The 17,072-nt window shown below is 38.6% G+C and overlaps 1 protein-coding gene across 4 annotated transcripts in view; it reads left to right on the top strand.

Annotated features, from left to right (window-relative positions):
* TTC37 (tetratricopeptide repeat domain 37) overlaps window positions 1–17,072 on the top strand; it is an 81,434-nt gene that overhangs the window by 20,014 nt on the left and 44,348 nt on the right. For all 4 annotated transcript variants that reach the window (XM_034773986.1, XM_034773988.1, XM_034773987.1 and 1 more), the window contains 9 exons: window positions 1,898–1,999; window positions 2,905–3,044; window positions 5,384–5,470; window positions 5,557–5,660; window positions 5,756–5,882; window positions 7,293–7,472; window positions 9,015–9,139; window positions 9,616–9,869; window positions 12,550–12,652. In XM_034773986.1, coding sequence (XP_034629877.1) covers window positions 1,898–1,999; window positions 2,905–3,044; window positions 5,384–5,470; window positions 5,557–5,660; window positions 5,756–5,882; window positions 7,293–7,472; window positions 9,015–9,139; window positions 9,616–9,869; window positions 12,550–12,652 — 1,222 coding nt within the window. The remainder of the gene's footprint in view (window positions 1–1,897; window positions 2,000–2,904; window positions 3,045–5,383; window positions 5,471–5,556; window positions 5,661–5,755; window positions 5,883–7,292; window positions 7,473–9,014; window positions 9,140–9,615; window positions 9,870–12,549; window positions 12,653–17,072) is intronic.

The following is a 17,072-nucleotide window of genomic DNA, read 5'->3' as shown; positions in this document are numbered from 1 at the left end:
CAGTGAAATTGACTGTTCTGTTACAAATGCATAAAGTAAATAATATTTTTCTAACCTTTCAGTTGTAGCCTTATGAAAATAGATTAAAAACAAACTCAGAGGTGACTCTTTTTTCATTAAGCTATGGTGTCCCTTTAAAAACTTTTGTGCATATTTACACTAAAATGTCTTGACCTTTGAAAGAGAATCTTTAAGCTTTTATACAGCAGCTATAACTACTGCAGTGTTTTATGTGTTAAACTAATATTTGATTTATTAGTGGCTTGGTTGCACTCAGACGTAAAAGGCTCTCTTAAAATGGGTCATGACTAGAGCTTGTTGGAAAATAAGGATTTTTCCCCCCCATGGAAAATTTTCAACTTTTTGACTGGAAACCTGAAATATTTCAAATGTATTGATACCATTGATGTCAATGCCTATGGGAGTGATAATCAGGTGCTTCACGCCCCCAGTCAGACTACATCTCCCATGATGACCCATGGCCAGGGATTCCTATGATGTACCTCTCCTCATCACGAGAAGAGACTATGGTGTGTCATGGGAGATGTAGTCTGGCTGGGGAGCCTGGTCCATAGAGACAAATGGGGAGTTGTGGCATCTGAACTACAACCCCCATTAGGCATGGCATCATATCCATATGAAAATATTTCATTTTTTGGTCAAAAACACAGGTTTTCAGGCATTCAGCTTTTTGACATAAAACCAGTTTTCTGAAGAAAGCAGATTCTGTTTTTCCCCCCAAAAAACCTTAACTTAAAAACCCAGTTTTCTGTGGAATGTAGTGACTTTTGACATGAAATAGATTTTTTGGTTTAAAAAAATGGAATTCCTGAACATCTACAAGTTTTTGGCCAAGAACTAAAAATACTGCAACCAGCCCTAGTCATGAACTCAAATTTCAGCTTCATTTCGTTAAAGTGCCTAATATGGGAAAGAATGAGTGACATGGAGCAAGTGAAACTGAGTCATTGTTAGTTGGTAAACTGCCCCCCCCCTTTTCAAAATATCCCCTTACATTTTTTTTCCTAAACCAAACACTGTGTCTGTGATGGGGGAGTACAGTTAATACCATGCGTCTGTCTGCTGGGTTTCATTTCAAGGCTTTGAGGGAACTTAAGGCTGTGGCATGGTAAGGAAAATTGAATCTATTGTTGACAGATACCAGTGGACAATCAAGGTACTTATACTTTTGAGTAACAGATTGGCTCAAGTTTTATTGGGGTGGGAGGGTGGAGAGGGGTGACTAAATCTTAAAACACCAGTGAGCTCCTCAATTATCACCAGATTTTTAACATTCCGTTTTTAAGGAAGGCTAGTGAGGAGGTTGTGGTGAAATAGCTTTAATATTATCTAAGTCCCGAAATTTCTTTGATCTCTTTCAGTCTGCCTTTAGACCTGGGTGGAGCTCATGCTGTATTGGCATCTGTAGATCTTTTGGTGGTGGACAAAGACCTGAGAGGAAATTTTTGGAGTAGTCCAGGAGATTTTGGTGCTCATCTCCCATTAAGTGGAAATTTTTATATTCAAAATGAAAATATATCTCTAAATCATAGTGTTCTGTAATTCCTTGCCTTTTTCTCCCAGTTTCTTGCTGGATAGGAAGAATATTGTGAAAATACTGAATATGTCATAATAGCAAAACTTGCACACTTTTTTTTTTTTTTTTTAGTTCCACCTTATTTCATTGTTAATTACAAGTGACAAGATAATGTTATAAGCCTGGACTAAAATAAAATAAGATCTCTATTTGAGTCTCTGTGCCAGTTAGCATGGTGATTCGTAGTGGTGTGTTCGTGATAGAACTGTAATGTACTACCACTTCCAACACCCACTAAGGCTAGCTGTATCCCCAAGATTTATTTTAAACAAATACTGATTTTAAAAATATTTGTTCTAGGTTTGCAGCAGACCAGCCAATGTCAAGCAGCATGGTATTATCTGGCAGAGGCGCAAATGAAAATGCATAAATATAAAGAAGCTGTTATTTCCTGCAATCGAGGTAATTATGCTGTAGCTGAAAAGAGTGGTAGTTCCTAATCTTTCACTTTATACTAGATTAGAAAATAATATGGTCATGTTGTTAGCTTACGTTGTAGCAAATACAAAGAAGTGTTATATTGTGATTCTGAACTATAACTATCTTTAAGAAATCTAATCCAAGGGCTAATAAGGTATCTCTTCTCAAAATGTTAATGGAAAAATAATTTTCCGTAGTGCCAACTGAAGAAGCTAATGTTATGGTTACAAATACTCTGCATGGATTTTTTTTTCCCTCTGAAAAGGCCTGGTGCAATTGAAGGATAAAATAATATCTAGCTAGATGTATTCACAAGTCCATCTTACACATGGCCAACTTCCCGTGGTGTTCAAGCTCTAGAGTTGTTAAACTGTCTTGGTCCTTTGAAATTCTCAGCTATTATTTATTGGAGCAATTTCCAAAACTGCAATTACTGATACTAAGTTCAATCTTGTTTTCCACCTGAATTTTACTCTACACAGATAAGGGAAAGCTAAATTTTGCTTTTAAAGGGACACTGTCAGTTCAAAATGTCTGAAACTTTGTACCTAGTAAGGTACATGATTATTATAACTGGAAAACTAGTGAAAATAAAGTATTTCCTTTTTTTCCCCAGTTTCTTCTGTATGTTTGACAGCACCTTGTATACAGTCAATTCCACATCCATCCTAGTATAGCTAATTGCTCTCTTGCTAAACAGATTTAAATAACGGGAACAGAAAAGACCAAGTAGCACTCTTTTAAAAAAAGCTTAAGAAAAATGGTATGATAGAGGGTGCGCTGTCAAATTTGAACACTTAAATAAGTAAGCATCACAAAATGTCAAGTTGATAGTGCCCTTCTTAAATCAAGCATGGAACTAAAATGAAATCTTTCATTTTTAACAGCTCTTAAGATATCAGGACAATTTGATGATGATAGTGGCAATCTACAGCAGAAATACACTGCCCTTCATTTGAAAGCAGAGGCTCTTATTAAAATAGCAGGTGCTGACGCTGCAGAAGAAGCCATTAGCACTCTTGAGCAGGTATTTTTTGGCTGATATAGGTATATTTAAAGCAAATCAAGCTGTCTTCCTATTGCACTCACAATCAAAGAATGTTTCCACTCCCCTTATTTTATTCCCAGTGCAGAGAATTATTTTATATCCACAGTATTTGGTAAAACATGTCTCCCTCACCTTCCACATCTTATCCACATTCTTAGTCACTTCAACTCTGAGTTGGCAGTCTCTCTTCTACTATCAATCTTTAAATTTTTCAACCTGTCTCACTGATGACCTCCATTTTTGCACCTTATTATCTCCGGTCCCTTCTTTTTGTTTTAGCTTTATTTTTATTTTAATATAAACACACAATGAAACAAAACCTATATAAACACAAGATGGAAAAACCAAAGAAAAAAACAAAATTCAATGTTTATGATTTGTAAATCAAACCCTGAACCCACAGAGGTCACACACAGTATCAGTTATTAAAGTGACTAAATAGATAAAATGAGAACATATCCCCTGTACACATAGGTTTAATATATACTCAACTGCAAAAATATGCAATAGTTATGTGACCAGACATCCTCACATTTTTTCCAAGCGTTTCTATTAGACAGTCATTTTTTGTCCATTTAGGTAGTACTAGAGTGCTCACTAAACAGTCTATGTATGAGGGAGGAATTGCAGATTTCCATTTTCTCAAACTAATACTCTGGGCCGCTATAGCTACTGAAGTTTCTTATTGTGAACTTGTAATACAAGCTCATCCAGCACTCCTAAAATACACAAGCTTGGAGAAGGAATGATAGCAGCACTTAAAGAGAGCACTCAGTATGGAATTCCAGAATACATGCACTGTTTGACAGATGTAGAGGATGTGTGTAAGGTTGGGATGTAGCTGTTAGTATCTCCAACATTTACTGTGTGTTGCCAATCTAGCCTTAAGCAAATGTTCTGGAGTTCAGCAGTACCTGTTCTAATATCTTGTTCTGAAAGAATCACAAGGATGAAAAACTGCAGGTATCTTCACATTAACTCTGGGTCCTTCTTAAAGTCTAGCTCTGTTTCCTGTAGTTCACTTCTCTCTGACTTAGTGGAAAAACATTAAGTATACTTTATCTTGAAGCACTCTTTTCTCACTTATTTATGGTGACAAATACAGGGAGGAGAGAATGAGGGACAGCTCCTGGTTGCTGCTTTACTATCCCATCTTGCTCTTTGTCTCCAAAATCTTAGTGCATGCTGTTTTACTCACTGCTTAGATTTCCCTCCCAGCTCTGCCCTTGATCTCTTCCATTTGCTCCCTACACTCCACAGAAACCACTCTGTCCAAGGGCACTTAAGCTCCTATCTAAATCAATGGTTTCAAAGTAGCAGCCGTGTTAGTCTGTATCCGCAAAAAGAACAGGAGTACTTGTGGCACCTTAGAGACTAACAAATTTATTTCAGCACAAGCTTTCGTGGGAAATTTGTTAGTCTCTAAGGTCCCACAAGTACTCCTGTTCTTTTTATCTAAATCAATGAAATTCTTCCTTTTCCTTAATCTCCCTTAATATGTAAGCTTCCTTTTAAGACTATTTTAAACTGTGGGAGGTGCACTATCAGTGTGAAATTGCATGTTTAATATTATTATGACCTTCAGTCTTGCCCTGAGAAGTGCAGTGTGCCTCACCATATACCTTGGGGGGAGGAAGGAGAATTGACAGCTGACGCACAAGCAGAAATGCATAACAGACTTTCAAAGATAACACATTGAAGCAGGTTTTACTTTGGATAGCTCTACTAAGTTTTATATTAACTATTCTGCAGCATTTATCTTCCGTTACCTTGCTGTCTGTTGTTTTTCAAAAAAACAAAAAAAACAAAAAAACCTGCTTAAAATGGTTAAATCCACAACTATAAAATCTGTTCTAATGCTACATTAAGTTTCTTTAGAGAAGATATGCAAATCTTATTTTAAAAATAAAACTTATATGTATATAACATTTTCTATACCCAAAGTCCTTTTACTTGCTGATCTACAAGCTGTAGCATACTTCTTTGCTATGATGAGTCAGTAGAACAAAGGCCAGTTAGTTATAACTTTCAAGGATCTAAATAACACCCTCCAAAACTTAAATTCATGTATGTACTGAATACTTCTATTGTGAATGGCATTCAACACAGATTCCTAGCATTACTTAATTTCTCTAAAAGATTTGAAGCACAGCCATAACAATTTCTAAGTGGCTTTTGTTATCTGGGGACAGAGAGGATAGAGTTAATATATTTACTATTTGTATTATGCCTGGAGATGGGTCTAATATCTTAGATGAGTAATAACCTATCAATTGTAGGGTTCAATAAAGTTTCAGCTAGTGTTTACTATTTTCTAGGTTTCAGATATAAATAATGACCCAGTGCTTCTAGCTCTCAAAGGTCAGGCTTATCTGAACAAAGGTTTGATTGATCAAGCTTCAAAGGTAATCTGTTCTTTTTCTTTTAAATTGAACTATTTTTATTCCTGTATATAACTGGGGGAAAAAAATCAAAACATATCCTTTGGCAGGTTGCACAACAGCTCGTGTTGTCCCACCCTCACCAGGCAGAAGCCCATGCTCTTGAGGGTTTGATTCATTATACCCAAAAGAATTATCAACAGGCAGAGAGAAGGTAGGGTTTTTTTGTGTCTCTGTAAGGCGTAAGAGAACTCTTTAAGGATTTATATGACCTTTTTCCTCTCCCCCCATGCCTCCTCTTTTACTTAGCTTTCAAAGAGCGATTGAAAGAAAAGCTGAAACTGCAGAGTACCATCACTACCTAGGACTCACTTACTGGTTCATGGGTGAAGAAATAAGGAAAGATAAAACAAAAGCTCTCACTCAGTTTCTGAAGGTAACAAAAACACCGTTAACTTGTTCATGTGGAACTGTTTATTAAAAAACCTAAGTTAAAAATATCTTGGCTGGAATGAGGCTAAATGTGTATCTAATGTTTCACAAGCTGAGAGGTTGGAAAGCTTGCACGTAGGACAAATTAAAAGTGGAAGCTGGGAAAAATGGATCTCCATGCAAACTCTTTCTTGAAACCATGTGACTTCTTGAAACCTACTTGCTGCCTCCTCACCTTGCTCTCATAGAAGCTCCTAATGCAGCCTAATGGTAGTGACTTAGGAAGCAGCTTCTGACCTATCTTTTCTCCTGGGCTATGCAGTCCAGGCTGATGCGCATGCAACTTCAGAAAGTGGGGAAGGAGGCAAAGAAGGGAAAATTAAAGTGGCAACTGAAAAAATGGGAGGAAAGGGGCAGGAGAGACAAAAAAGGAGGGTTGGATAACCAAGTTGAAAGGTTGGATGCTACTGATAAGCTGGGGTTTTCCCCTTGTTTTTTTCCTATATAGAAATGAACGTGTACACAATTGTGATGCATGCGACTCACTTAAGGGACATGTTGAGCATGCTGCATTCTGTTTTTTTGGCATGGATTATAAACTTGGTCAACAGATACACCACAGGTTTTTTTCAACAGACTTGTTTTTTGTGTTTTGGGGTTTTTGTTTTTTTAAAATAAACTCAAACCACAACCTTTTACCCTCTGTATATAGAGGTATTTATTTTTCTCACTCTGGCTGGGAAAAGAACATTTATAGGCTCCAACCTGAAGAGTGAAAGAATGGCATCCTCATCTACTGCCTCCAGTCTGATCTCTGTGCTGTATGCTGGACAATATGAAAATTACACTTTTAATAATTTATGTATGTTGGCCTTTTTCATTGATCACTACAAAACTGTCACTCTGCTGTTTGGCTTGTGGCCTTTCAGACCTAAACAATAGCAAAACTTAAAGTTCCCATTGTTAAGATTTTTTTAAACTTCAGTACATAACAAAATAAACCAGCTTGAAGTTCTGCATGATGTAATGCAGCAAAACTACAAGCATAGTGCTAGAAAAATGACAGTATTTTTACCTAACTGTTGTAACAACACTCTAAATGCTTATTAAAGTGGATTGTAATGTTCCCTTCACACCTTGTTTTTCTGATGGGCAACATTCACAAGCATTTGGCATATTTATCACCCTCAGTAAACTCTGTGAAACAATTAGTATTTTTTTTGTTTTAAAATTCTGCCTAGCTTTAATATATTACCTTTGATGCTACATGAGAAATTCACAAGTAGCGTATGTCTTTGGTTCGATATGGCCTCTGTTGTGTAAATATTTATACATCAATGGACTCATTCTTGTGTATTTATAATTATGCTTCAAAATGCACCGTATTCTTTTCCATTTATGTGCCTGTTCATAGGCTGCAAAATTGGACAGCTACATGGGAAGCATCTTCTGCTATTTAGGTCATTACTACAGAGATGTAGCTGGAGACAAAAGCCGAGCTCGTGGCTGCTATAAAAAGGCTTTTGAACTAGATAGAACTGATGGAGAAGCTGGAGCAGCAGCTGTAGACTTAAGTGTGGAACTTGGAGACACGGTATTGTATATCCATTTTTTTGAGCATTTGTGGTCCAATTTGAAGTGACTTGTAGAAGAACAGATTTTCTTGTCTTCAAAATACATAGAGTTTTGAGACTGGACACTTGGTCTCTTTTTCATTGTTCAGTAATGTTATAGCTTCAGGCCCACTTGATTCTCCACTTAAAAATATTGATTAAACTTTTTTGGGGGAGAAAATTTGACATAATATTTCTGAGCACCAGAATTAGCATGATTTTGGGGATGGGACGGTTAATTGGCAAACATGAAAACCTAATGTCAGCCATACAAACTACACAAACAATCCAAAACATCCTCCCCCAGAATACTTATTTTAGATGAACTTCTTGGCCTACCTGTGTCAACTCTTGTAGCCTATTTCTAAAAAAAAAAAAAAAAAAAAAAAAAAGGCAAACCCCACTCTTAATAGTTTCACCAAAACAATATGGAAGTCTGGAAGCTTAGTGTTAGGAACTCAGCTATAGAGCCAGTAACTATGGCTTTCAGTAGCTCTGCTCATAGTAGAGAAAATAAAGATCTTTTAATAACAGTGGTAATATTTTTTTTTCCCCCCAGCACCCAGGAGATGTCATAGTTATCTGCCTGTTCTAGTTGAGGTGGATGAAACTGTTAACAGGGAGAAGTTTGAAAAATAAACTGTCTTTAGAATATATACTACTAGAGTCAGATTTGGTATGGGACTTCAGTTAACTGCAAAGTCTTTCGAATAACTCATGCTCTTTAAAGATTCTAATGTTCTTATTAAATGCTCAGTTTTCTAATGTACAAAAGCATTACCATCTTATCTGTCACAGATTAATTTAAGCACAGGTTCAAAGTGAGTGTTCAATCTTGTCTTCTAGATCTTTAATGGTTCTCCCCCTCTTTTCTCACCCCCGCAACAACTAGAGGTCAGTTTTCAGGCTAATGCTTCTGATCAGTCAGGACTCATCTGAGATTCAAACAAATCAAATGTAGACTGTAGGGTTTGCATAGCTGCTAGAATTTTCAGTGGAACTTTTGAAGTGACCCATGTTTGTGTAGGTCTACAACAGACAAAAATGGACAAAAAAGCAGCGATGGCTAGCAGAGTCCATGGAGGAAGGAGACAAATTGTTCCTTGCCTCGGTAGTAACCTATTGTGGTAAGGTCAGCTGATAGAAAGTTTTCTATAATTCTTCCATCTCTTCCCTGCCTTCCCATCCTCTGTCTGTCTGTCTTTAAGAGATTTGATAAAAGAGGGGTGAACAAAAGTTTAAGATCAGTCTATGCAAGTCAGTCTCATTATTCCCCTTGTGAAAGAAATAACATAACTAAAACATGTCCCATTCCCAGACACTAGTCCATAACTAATATGTGATATGAGAGTGATTCTGGAGAAATATAGGCTTTTTTGTTTTCCCTGTTAAAGTAACTGACCTGCGTCTCAATACTTGAGTAGTATTTGTTAGACAAATGCAAATCCCAAACAATGATTTGTTCTCTTTATATTGCATGTGCATGTAAATGTATCTAATCTGATATTTTTGGGTTTTATTAGGAGACTGCTCTGGCAATCTTGACTGCAGTAACTGAAAGAGCAAGTGCTGGTACAGCAAAGTGGGCCTGGCTTCGTCGTGGACTTTACTACCTGAGAGCCAGTCAGCACTCCCAAGCAGTGGCTGAGTAAGAGAACTAGTAATTGAGTTAAGCTGTTAGCCCCACAGTGCTAGTCAAATAGTTTAATCTCTAAAATCTATTTAGGTCAAAGACAGTGAAAATAACAAAGCAAATCTCCCTATTAAGAGATTTGGCTTATTGCAGTTGGTGCTGCAGCAAATGCTATAAAGTCATTTTGTCTACTCTTCTCCTTTTACAGAAAAACTTACCCTTGAGAGCAGTAGTCAGAAATCAGATTTCATTGAGATCATTTATAAAACTTTGTCTCCGTAGGATCTTGAGCCAAAACTTTGAAATTTAATACATTGTGTAATGTGCTATAGGAGGATGAAAATTACATTAGAAAAACCAAAACCTAAAACTATATAATTTCATATACATTCATTACATTTATGCAAGGCAGAGATTTTGTATTTCAAATTAACTAATGGTCTACCTTATTTGAATTTGGGTAACTTTCTTTTGTTTCCTGACATGTTCAGCTTGCAGGCAGCTCTAAGGGCAGATCCAAAGGACTCCAACTGTTGGGAGTCTCTAGGAGAGGCATACCTGAGCAGAGGTGGATATACAACAGCACTGAAGTCCTTTACAAAGGCCAGTGAGCTGAATCCTGAATCGATATACAGTATTTACAAGGCTGCATCAATTGAGCAGATTCTAGGAAAATATAAAGACGCTATAGCTGAATACCAACAAATCTTAAAGAAGTCAAAAGAATATGTACCTGCACTCAAAGGTAATAAAGATGGATCGTTAACTTAGTGTAAGATTGAAACTGAAGCACCAAATTCTAGATCAGGAAATGCTTGTACTGTGTAGAGAGGAAAAATAACTTTGACCAGCAAGCAGTACTCACTGGGCACTAGCAGACAAAAAGTTAAAATGGTGGATATTCTTGAGCCCTAGCAGATAACCCTAAAAGATTCTTAGTTTGGTAGGTGGGATTAAATCTTAGAATTAAAACTAGGTCTGTCAAGCAATTAAAAAAAATTAATCACGATTAATCGCGTGATTAAAAAAATTAATCATGTGATTAACCAGTGTTAGAATAACATTTATTTAAATATTTTTGGATGTTTTCTACACTTCCAAATATATTGATTTCAATTACAACACAATACAAAGTGTACAGTGCTCAGTTTATATTTCTTTTTTATTACAAGTATTTGCACTGTAAAAAAACAAAAGAAATTGTATTTTTCAGTTCTCCTAATAGAAGTACTATAATGCAATCTCTTTCTCATGAAAGTTGAACTTACAAATGTAGAATTATGTACAAAAAATAACTGCATTCAAAAATAAAACAAGGTAAAATTTTAGAGCCTGAAAGTCCACTCAGTCCTAGTTCTTATTCAGCCAGTCACTCAGACAAAGAAGTTTGTTTACAGCATGTGCTGGGTCATCATCTGAGACTGCAATAGCATGAAATATATAGCAGAATGTGGGTAAAACAGAGGAGGAGGCGGCATACAATTCTCCCCCAAGGAGTTTAGTCACAAATTTAATTAACACATTTTTTTTAACGAGTGTCCTCAGCATGGAAACATGTCTTCTGGGATGGTGACCGAAGCGTGAAGAGACATACGGATGTTTAGCATATATGCCACTTAAATACCTTGCAATGACAGTTACAAAAGTGCCATACAAATGCCTCTTCTCACTTTCTAGTGAGACTGTAAACAAGAAGAGGGCAGCATTATCTCCAGTAAATGTAAACAAATTTGCTTGTCTTAGCGATTGGCTGAACAAGAAGTGGGACAGAGTGGATTGTAGGCTCTGAAGTTTTACATTGTTTTGTTTTTGAGTGCAGTTATGTAACAAAAAAAATCTACATTTGTAAATTTCACTTGCACTTTTCTCGACAGATTGCACTCCTGTACCTGAATTGAAAAATATTATTTTTGTTTATAATTTTTACAGTGCAAATATTTGTAATAAAAAATAATATACACTTTGATTTCAATTACAACCCAGAATACAATATATATGAAAATGTAGAAAAACATCCAAAATAGTTAATACGTTTAAATTGGTATTCTATTGTTTAACAGTGGGATTAAAATTGTGATTAATTGCGATTAATTTTTTTGAGTTAAATTGCATGAGTTAACTGTGATTAATCGACAGCCCTAATTAAAGCACACCCTTCTCCTCACTTCTTCCCTCCCTCCACCGCCACTTGTGTTTAATCCTAGAATAAAAATCACTGCATTGCAAGGAGAGGAGGAAGAGGTGGTTTGTGCCTGGTCTTTTTGCTTTTATATATTAAAACCTGACTGTGTGCTTTTTGTTTAAAAAAAAAAAAAAAAAATCTTTGTATTTTCCTCTGAAAATATGAGGAATTTCAAGCTCTGTTTTGTTTTTTGAGAGCAAGTTGGAGGAGAACTTTGATAGCTGAAATGTGGATTGTGAGATTTTTTTTTTTATTGCCCATAAGTGAAAGGGTAGGAATGGCTGGATTCTTAGCAAAAAGGCTTCCTCCCAAGTGTTCTAGTTAAATGGACATTTAAAAACAAATCTGAAGTTTTTAAACAGTCTAGTTTTAAAGTATTTAGGCTTTGGGTTTTTTTGTGTGTTTCTGTAATTCTCCAGTTCAGGGCAGGTAACAGCTTACTTTCTAACATGGGCAAGAGGGCCTTCTGTAGCCCTGCAAAGATGAGTGTGTTGTATTGTTGCCAGCCAAGCATGCAAATGCCTTACACTCAACTTGGTGCCTTTTCTCATGTAATGCGATAACTTTTGAGCACCATATCCAATCAAATTTCAAAATTTCAGGGAATGTTCTGGGGATCAGTGGCTGGAACCCTATAGATTTTAGAGAAAAATCAGAAAACCAAACAGGGGAGACTCAGAGCCCATCTGCTGTTAAGCAGAAGCACAGCTTCAAGCACCTCTGCAGTCGTCTGTAGATCAGACTGGTCCCTGCATAATCATATTCCATTTCATCTTTGCACATCCTCCTATTATAATTTAATATGATGCCCTGAATGATTTGTCTCCCAGACAATTAGTAATCTTGGGGAGGGGAAGGAGGGAATGGGGGCATGTACACAGCTCCTGCCATGGAATGGCAAATGGGAGTTCGGCACAGTCCCTGGCAGGTGGAAATTGAGGACCTTAGTATGGTGGGGAGACTAGGGGGAGTTCAAGGAATCCCTGAAATACAGGGATATGGAAGGTACACAGGGACCTTGTGCAGTGGAATGGAGGGATGCAAGGAGCTCCTTCTGTGTGCAGTAAGCTAGGCCTACAGAAGCTACAAAGCATGCTACCCCTTAGTTATCCTTCTTTGACCTGCTGAATTTTCTTTGTGCCATAATATTTGGGTTTTTGAGTTTAACTATATAAAGATGTTCTTCAAGCTTCTCTTCAAGTCACTCTTCCGCTTGCAGAGTAACTGTTTAATTTCCTTTCAGGTCTGGGTGAGTGCTATCTCATGATGGCACGGGCTGCTCTTGCAGACTTTCTTGATGGGAAAGTTCTAGATTACATAGAACAAGCACTTGAATATTTTACACGGTTAGTACTTCATTCAAGTATGTAAGTCTTAATTAAGATCCTGTGGGATAAAAAAATTCATAGTAAATTAATCTAGCATGAAATTTTATTTTGTATTTTTATGAAATAGCATGAATGATGCATCTTGTATTCAGACCAAATGAAGTGATTAGAAAATTTTAATGATAGAGTTGTTTCTAAAATCTATTCTTGTCATTGTGTGAAGAGACTGATTAAAAAGCAACAATGACATCCTTGCAGAACACTGGGGAGAACTACACCTCTACCCCGATATAACGCTGTCCTCAGGAGCCAAAAAATCTTACCACATTATAGGTGAAACCGCGTTATATCGAACTTGCTTTCATCCGTCGGAGCGCGCAGCCCCCGCCCCCCCCCCCCCGAGCGCTGCTTTACCGCGTTATATCAGGTCGTGTTATATCGGGGTAGAGGTGTATGTGGAAATGTAATCACTACTATAATTGGGGGTGGGAGGTGGCTTTTTTTTTTTTTTGGTCCCTTTGTGTGGGCCTACCTCCAATCTTTTTCTATGGTCCTTTCAGTCTTCACTGCTCCAGTACTCCAAACTGAGGGTGGTTTACCTTGTGTAATATACTGTTCAGATCAGAGCAGTATTGGTGAAACGTGGTTTTATCTCTTAAACTTAACAGACTTAAATTTGTCTTTCATTTTAAATCATACATCGTGACTGTAGACTTTTGTCTGAAACAACCCCTCCCTGTTCCCAGGAAAGAATCTGATATGAGGTGGAGCTTCCTGTTAAAAAGAGTGTGAGGGATTATTTGGGATTGGGTTTTTTGGAATAATGGAGGCTTGCATAGCTCTTGTTTTTGAAGTTTACTCCCGCAGTGTAGGATTTAAAAATAAAAGCAGCAAGGACATTTAAGTCTCCTGTACATCAACAAACTCCACGTTCCTCATACTACATCCTCACTTTCTTCTAATTTTGAGACATACTGGAGGCGACAGCAGAAATTCTTGTGGGAGAGCTAAAATTTTCATCTGTAGTTCATTTTTAATTAAACTAATAAATTACCTACAGATTACTGTTGAAACTATACTTAACCGTTTTGTTAAAGTCCATAGCTTAAATCCTGGCCACACTGAGGAAAATGGCAAAACTTCTCACTGAATTCCAGGGGCTAGAATTTCACCTATTCACATAACGCCAAAAAAAAAAAAAAGTTCAGGAGCCCAGGTGACTGTATCTGTGGGGAAAAAAGCTACATTCAAAAGATTAAACTACTATCTTCAATTACTCTTATATACAAGCTGTTGTCTATGGAGTACTTTCTCTTCTTCCTATCGCCATTGCTTATGCTACACTGATTTGTTCCCCCATCTCAGTCAAGATCTCTTGTGGCCCAGGCACATGTAGCCTATGCGCATGTCCTATACTAAAGGAGGCCTCATCTGTGTAGTTCCTTGATTGGGCCTATGAGCTACTTCATGGTTTTAAAGCACTTGCAGCCCCTGTTATTGTGGGGAACAAGAGCCTTGAAAAGCAGGTGCAAAAAGATAAGGTACATAATGAAATGATGGAATATGTGGAGTTTTCTCTTTTTATTGTAACGAGGGATATAAGTATGAGTGGAACAGAGTGAAGATGTAACTGCAGCAAGTTTGTTCTCCAGATTAGTAAAGTATCAACCCTTTCCTTTCTATATTGTGCTGATAAATCTTTGATTAATAAACAGATATAGCTTGGTTATGTGACCTTTCACATCATAATCTAAATTCGAGCCCTAACATCATCAGCTAGAACTTTTAACAGGAAAAGAGCACACTCCTGTTGCCTTTTCCATCTCTTTATTTATGACCTTAAATTTCTAGGTGTCACAACATCTAATCTTGTTTCTTTTCATGAAGCTGACATAGAAGGCTGGTTTTTTGGGGTAGAGGTGATCTCCCAGTAGAAGAGGACTCAGTAAAACATCCCATCTTTGCCTGCCTGCCAGCAGTATATGTCATTCAATAGCAGGGCATATTCTATTCATTTCTAGATGTGGAGATTCATATAGTTATTTGGCATGGTCTAGAAGAGGGAAAGAAAAGAGAATGTAGGGCTGTAATTTCTAAAGGGCACTAACTTGTGCATTAATTGGTCTGTGTAAACCCTTCTCGTGCGCGCTAAAGCTTCCCTAGTGTGCTTTAACATGGTACACCTCTACCCCGATATAACGCGATCCGATATAATAGGAATTTGGATATAACGTGGTAAAGCAGTGCTCGGGGGGGGGGGGGGCGGGCAGGGCTGCGCACTCCGGCGGATCAAAGCAAGTTATAATGCGGTAAGATTTTTTGCTCCTGAGGACAGTGTTATATTGAGGTAGAGGTGTAGTGTTTCAGCCAGCACTACATTAACGCACACCTGCAGAGTCTACACAGCCCAACATATTGGGGTGCTTTAGAAATCACACACCCACAGAGTGCATTCCCCCACTATGTGGATAAGCTCTTACTTTAGTAGAGCATAATTCTTTCCTGCTCATACTGGGTCAAAGCAAGACTGGTTTGTAATACAGTCTAAGTCTGTTAGGAGTGGTCTTGAGCTCCTCTTCCTCTAGTTGGATGACTCTTCTGCCTTATCCACATTCTTCCTGAAGTAGCTTTGGGAGTAGACTCCCAGTGTTGTCCTTTGTGTAGGAGGCACTTATGAGGAATTTTCACAAGTTCTTCAACTTACTCCATTGACTCTGTTGCTGCTAAACGTCACCTGTGGTTTTGCTGCTTTCTAGATGGCAATATATGGTCAATTTACCTCCTCCATATGCCACCCACTGTTTCTTTTCTGTCTCTTACTTTTTGCACTATAGAAAACAATAAATTACATAACCCCAATGTTGTCCCTATGGGTGTTCCATTGTAGGATCCAAATGCTTGTGCACTCTTCGTTGGAGACTTTTATTAGCAGTGTTCGTGGGTCCAAACCTGCACACTGCAATTTGGTGCAGGGGCATATAGGGAAGGTTGGACCCACTGTCGCTCCAATTCCTTCTCAACCGCTGTTGTCTCCAGATGGAGCTCTGTGGTGTCCACTGCTTCTCTAGAAGTATTTGTACTTGTGTGTGTATGGGGGGGAGGTTATTATTATTTTTCCTTTTTAGCCATAGTTTTGTGCTTTTGGGAGGGTTCCCCTCTCCCAAGCTTTGTTGTTTGCAGTACTCCCTGTTTGTGTTATGTCGAAGGCCATGAGTTTCAAACCCCATCTGACTTGCCAAAGGCCTTTCCCCCTCAGTGACAGGACTTCAGCTGACTCAAGTGCTTTGGAGAGTCACACTCCCATCAAAGTGCAAGGTCTGCATGGGGTTCAAAAGCAGATCTTGCAAACTGAGGGAGGATAGATTGAAGCTCTTCTTACTGAAGTGCCCCCTGAAGCCCTCTTTGTCCAAATCTCACCCCTATGTATCAGCCTACCTCATCCTCTGACGCTGCAACAGTGACTGCCAGAGCTCCAGAGGCAGCTTCAGAAAAGGTGCATTCGAAAAATAGAGCCCCATGTCACAGAGAGACTCTAGAAGAAGGAATAAGTCACTTCTTTGAGCTAGATGCAAGGAGACTTCATGTTCCGTCATGGGTGTTGCTGAGGTTCCTGTGGACTTCAATACTGAAGCATTAATACAGCCCAAAAAGCTCTCCTGTTCCAAGAGGTCTTCCAGTAAACAGCAGTGAGAAGTATCATCCCTGGTAGAGGCAGCAGAGACCTCCAGGCACTGTGATTGCTCTAAGGCTAAGAATTCTGGAAAAGCTATCTCAGACTTCAGGACTGCCACCTTTTCATAGCCATATGGAGCACTCAGACTGGCCTCTGGCTCCCTGAGGGAAAGAGTGTCATCCCCTGGTGTTGCTACACCTGCTGGTGACCAACTCTCTTAACTCTGGAGTGGGATCCTGATCTCCAGTGCCACTTTGACCTCTGGTACTGCTTCCAGTACTGATGATCAGAGCCACTGGACATGGGAGATAATTCCTCAGACACTGAGGATTTTGAGCTTGGCTCTGCCCCACTCCCATATCTTTGGAGATATTTCGTGAGGAGGACGTACCAGACCCCAGTGGATGCTCCCAGCACTCCTGGTAGGACCACCCTTGCCCTCTCCTAAACTACCACCACAGTGGACCTACTGGAATTCTTGGGCTCCTTATAGGGATCTGTTTTATAGGGTACCCTCTTGTAAGAGACCTTGTTTAGAGAACCCCAGATCCCGCAGAAGCCTATGGTCCCACAAGTTCAGCCACCAGTACTACTTCTCCCTGTCCAGGAGGAGACTCTGGAATGGGAGGCAGCAGCTGAGGACAATACACCCCCATCATATAAGTAGTAGTCCTCCTCCCGCAATGAGGCAGTGATGCTGCTGCTGCCACCACCATCCTCCTATGCTGACGACTGCAGGGCGTTTCAGGACTAATGAAATGACTG

Source organism: Trachemys scripta, chromosome 6 (assembly GCF_013100865.1).
Source record: "Trachemys scripta elegans isolate TJP31775 chromosome 6, CAS_Tse_1.0, whole genome shotgun sequence".
Classification (NCBI taxonomy): domain Eukaryota; kingdom Metazoa; phylum Chordata; order Testudines; family Emydidae; genus Trachemys; species Trachemys scripta.
The sequence above is the reverse complement of the archived record's forward strand: the minus strand, read 5'-3'. Positions and strand labels throughout refer to the sequence as shown.